The sequence below is a fragment of the Petaurus breviceps genome, unplaced genomic scaffold (assembly GCF_028583685.1).
Source record: "Petaurus breviceps papuanus isolate PSGF00001 unplaced genomic scaffold, PetGlider_PUasm1.0 76, whole genome shotgun sequence".
NCBI classification, from domain to species: domain Eukaryota; kingdom Metazoa; phylum Chordata; class Mammalia; order Diprotodontia; family Petauridae; genus Petaurus; species Petaurus breviceps.
This window is the reverse complement of record NW_027186473.1, coordinates 6485919-6490628: the sequence shown is the minus strand read 5'-3', so window position 1 is coordinate 6490628 and position 4710 is coordinate 6485919. Positions and strand designations below refer to the sequence as shown.

General features: G+C 35.4%; 1 protein-coding gene across 1 annotated transcript in view; it reads left to right on the top strand.

The window, feature by feature from the left end:
- The first annotated feature begins 245 nt into the window (after nt 1–245).
- The window catches only part of GABRA2 (gamma-aminobutyric acid type A receptor subunit alpha2), a 142300-nt gene continuing 137835 nt past the window's right edge, over nt 246–4710 (top strand). Inside the window, exons 1-3 of the mRNA XM_069105173.1 lie at nt 246–604; nt 1507–1579; nt 4215–4330. Coding sequence (XP_068961274.1) covers nt 1509–1579; nt 4215–4330 — 187 coding nt within the window. The 5' untranslated portion in view covers nt 246–604; nt 1507–1508. The remainder of the gene's footprint in view (nt 605–1506; nt 1580–4214; nt 4331–4710) is intronic.

Here is a 4710-nt window from a genome sequence, read left to right as displayed (position 1 = left end):
TGGCTTCTTTTTCTTTCCTTCTCAATAAGGGAGCAGGAGGGAGCTGTCCAGCGCACTCATGAGCGCACTAGGCTACAAAGCCTACAGTCACCCAGCAGGCGGTGGTCCAGAGTAGGGGTTCTCTCTCTCTGCTAGTGTCACAAGGTGGGGGTGGGGAGAGGACGTTTTTCGGGTGTAGCTAATTAGCCCTCCGCCCTGAGCTCTAGCTCCTCCTCCCACTCCCCCCAGAGCCTGGGCTCGTGCCCGCCACTGCTAGTGCGCACGGCGCCTTCCCCCTCCTCCGCCTGCTATCTCCTCCTCCTCCTCCTTCTTCTTCTCCACCTCCTCCTCCTTCTACCACCGCCACCACTACCACCACCACTGCCACCTCCTGCTGCTGCTGCTACCGCCGTCGCCGCCTCTGCTGCTGCCACTGTGGCTGCTTCTGCTCTCTTCTTCTACCAACCCACTCTAAATCAGCTCCCTTTTCACGACTGCTATTGCTGCAGTCTCCGTCTTTCTCTCTTTCTCTCTCTCCTTAGCGCTCCAAGTTTCCCATCTCCAGCCTCCTTCTTTCAGGATCAGGGCAAAGGGAGGAAACATCAGGTCCTGTTTGCTGCTTCAGGTAGGGTCACAAGCGTTAGTTCCACCAGAGACCATTTCCCTTTGCCTCCTGTGCATGTTTGATCTTGTTCCACCTCACCCCAACCCCACCCTACCTTTCTCTTCTCTATGGGAAAAGAGGGGCTCTAGCTTCATTTCCTTTTCGAATAGCCATCCTAATAATTATAAGAAAACAACAATAAAATTCACAACCACCACTACTCAGCAAGACATTAATCGGGCTCCTTTATATTCTTGAACTTTGCACACAGTGATTGTTGCTGCCTCTTTAGTATTTGAGCTGATAACCTTTCTCATATTGTAATCATCAGTAACTGAACAGCTGTCAAACACGTTCGTCGTTTCGTAGCAGTCCAGCCGGCTGCTTTCTGAGACCTAGTCTCAAAACATCGCGAATGGTTTATTTAGTTGGGGATTGTGGGGGCTTGTTACAATTGAAGTGCGCTCTAATGAAACCAGGAACGATGGAACCAAGCTTTTGGTGGGCTTGTGCCCCCTTGCTTCCTTGCTATCATTGCGGTGATTGTCTGGCTTGAGGGTGTTGTGGCATGAAACACACACTCTCTCCTCCTTTTCTTTCCCCCCTCCCCTTTCCTTCTGCAGCTCACATGTCACTTTGGGTTCCCTGGAATTACATGTTTGCACAAAACAAGGTGTTCGCAAAAGATGAGAATAGCATAAGTTCCTAGTGGAGTAAAGTCAGATTACTTGTTAATGGTGTTGAAAAATGCACCACCTCCACATCACTCCCTGTCCTCTCTACATTAATTTTGTCACCATCCTCCTTAAACTCAGTCTTCACCGAAATGAGTCTTTTAGATTAAAAGGTTGGTGGAAAGTGAATGTAGTTCTGAGTGGGTTTTGTTGTTTGTTTTCTTTTTTTCATGTCTTTGCAAAGAACAGTTATGAAGAAAAAACTATCAGACTTCACCATGCAAATGCTCCTTCTTGTTTTCTTGGTGTGGGCACCAGCAAGGTGAGATTTTTTTCATCTAATTTAGCTATTTGAATTAAGAGGAAAGCCTGTTTTGAATATAAGCAATTTAGGAAAAATTATTGAGGAATTGGGTTATAGCAATGTAGTTTGAAATATTTTTATCTAATGGAAAAAAGAGCTATCCTTGTAATAACCCAGGGAGTAATCCTGTAAGAGAATCATGTAGTTAGAGATCATGTAAAGTTGCTAGTTATTTATCTTTTACAATAAGATACAATGGAGAGAATAAGTAGAGTTAAAAGGGGAAAATACACTGAAAAAAATTTGCCTGGGAAGTCTTTTCTTCCCATAATATTAGGTTAAAAGGTACTGGAATAAATTTGTTATATCTTCCACAATTATGAAATTGTTATCGTTGAAGTCAAATAGAAAGCTTATTTTAAAATAAAATTTTAATGGACTTGTATCTTTTGGTCAATATAGCAAATAAAAATGATATTTGATCTTAATCCTCTAGGTGGAGATAGCAGACAACTTCACATTCTTAAACAATAAAACAATAGCTTGATTTCCTAATCAACTTTTCCATCTTGTAAATTTAGAAACATTTTTCAAAATTACAACTTAATAGAAAACACTTATTTTAAAAATGTTTTTAATTTCCCACTGCCTACATTTCCCCAAAATATAATTATTTGTGACTGCAATCTAGAACTTCATTTGATATTTTGTTTAAACGATTTTATGCAAATATCAGAATGGTATATTGAGGTAAATGTGTTTAGAACATTGTTTTCAAAATAATGGAAAATGTGATTCCAGTTTGATAAAAAAAAAATTCCTGTATCACTTGAAATGTAAACATTATATTTGTTAATTAAAAACAACCTCGAAGTCCAATTTATATTTACAAATATTTCTAATACTTTTAAGTACACAACTTTATTAAAATGTATGGTAAGTTTGAGACAAAGAAGACATTTACAATTAAAAGTATTTCACTTTTAAAATGTTCTGAAAGGAAACTGATCTTTGTATTGGAAAATATCCATTACTTTCTAATGTTAAATATTGGCTATAAAGGAAAAATCTTAAGTGTGAATTTTAAAATGTATGATTTTGGTGTGAAGAGGTTTTTGTGAAATGAATCATATCTGAGTTATAGGTTTTAAAATAAGTTAATTAGCCAATGTAGAGACTTTCTAGGCTGCCAGGACCTGAAATAATTTACACACATAGTTTTCTGAATGTTTCTGAAGTATGCACAGTTAAATGTTTTCTTTGTTCCTGTAACAATGTGTGTGTGTGTTAGCTATCCATTTTGTTGGTGTGTTTTAATCTATATGGTAGTTTTGGATGCTAGTGTGAGTGTGTGTGTGTGTGTGTGTGTGTGTGCATGTGTATATAATGTTCATGAAATTTATATATGTATATTTTCCTTTATTTGTAGTTTTTCACACATAATTTGTCTTTCTCAAATACTATTAAAGTAATACTTTTCTTTTAAAATAATGAACAGATTGTTAAGTGTGATGAAATTTTTGCTATTTAACCAAATATTTGCTTCTTAACTTTATATTTTTACAGTGATGATAAAAACTAGATTTTACTACATTAAATAAAACAATGCCCTATAATTCTTTGAGCAGTATATAAAGCACAAAATCATGCTCAGGAAAAATTGCTTGTGAAGCAAATGTTCTTTATTCACATCTATCTGAGGTTCTACATTAAAAACCTAAGCTTTATAATCATGTACCTTTATATCTGAGAATACTTTTGACAGAAATGGTGGTAAAAATAAAAATCTCTACCACTTTCTGAAGAGAATGTAGGCCTATTACATTTTTTTAATATTACATATTCAGGAAATCATTGGATAATTTAATGCCTGAAAAGGAAGTTATTACTGTTGTGGTAGACTGATTTAAAGCTATTGCACCTTTAAGACTCTCTGCAGCTCTTTGGAAATGTGTTCACTGCTAATCTATTGTAGAGCCCACCCCCACAGTACTGACATCAGAGGACTCCCTGAGCATGATCAGTGGAGTTTCCCTCATATCTATATCGTATTTTATGTGGCCATTGGGTGGAGACATATATAAAGGAAGTGATATATGTAGTTTTGGGGATGAAAAATATGTCAAAGGAAAAGGAAATATACCAAACAATGGGATATGGAATTCTTACTCTTTAGTAGAGTTAATTCTGTTTCCCACTTCAAGATTCAAATCATGGAATGATTATTTATGACACATATATATTTATTATCATTTTCTTTCAGTTTAGGTAAATTGTACTATTTATTTAAATTATTATTACCATATTGTCATATTTGAAAATATATTTGGAAATATTATATCGAATCTGAAAATATTACAGTTTGGAAAGTGGGAAGTTTGTAAAATATTAAGCAGTAGAAATGTGAGAACTATTTTGATTTCAAGCTTTTGAAAAATCCACTGTGTCATATCTCACTTCAACAACACTGTATACCTCTTCTCTACACTGTTGGTAAATACATTTGTATTTATAGTAGTGATAACAAAAAAAGGTGGCACTAGTAGCTTAGGTGGTAGAACTTGGTAAAACATAAAAATACAAACAGAATGAGAATAGAGTGTTCACATTATATAAAAACAGATATCTATCAGGTTGTAAATTGTCTTTTTAGGTTTGTGCTGGCTGACCCTCAAGAAGATGAAGCTAAGAATAACATTACCATCTTTACAAGAATTCTAGACAGACTCCTTGATGGTTATGATAATCGCCTTAGACCAGGATTGGGAGGTAAAATAGTTTTATATTACCTGAATTACATTTAGTGCCCATAAGAGTTAAATGATAATATTAATCAATTATTTAATAAGTTCTTATTTATGGATAGCTTTGTGTATATTTAGGCATTGTAGGTGAAATTGAAAAAATCTAAAGATGAATATCATATTTGTGATTTTCTGTATTGATCACAAGAATAGGCCAATTAGCAAGTATTTATTTAGTGTCTTTTACGTGCCAGGCACTGTTTAATGCACCATGAATAAAAATAATATAAATTAAAAAAACATACTCAAGGGTAGCTTGCATTTGAAATATATGTTGTAGACAGACAGACAGACAGACAGATAGATAGATAGATAGATAGATAGATAGATAGATAGATAGATAGA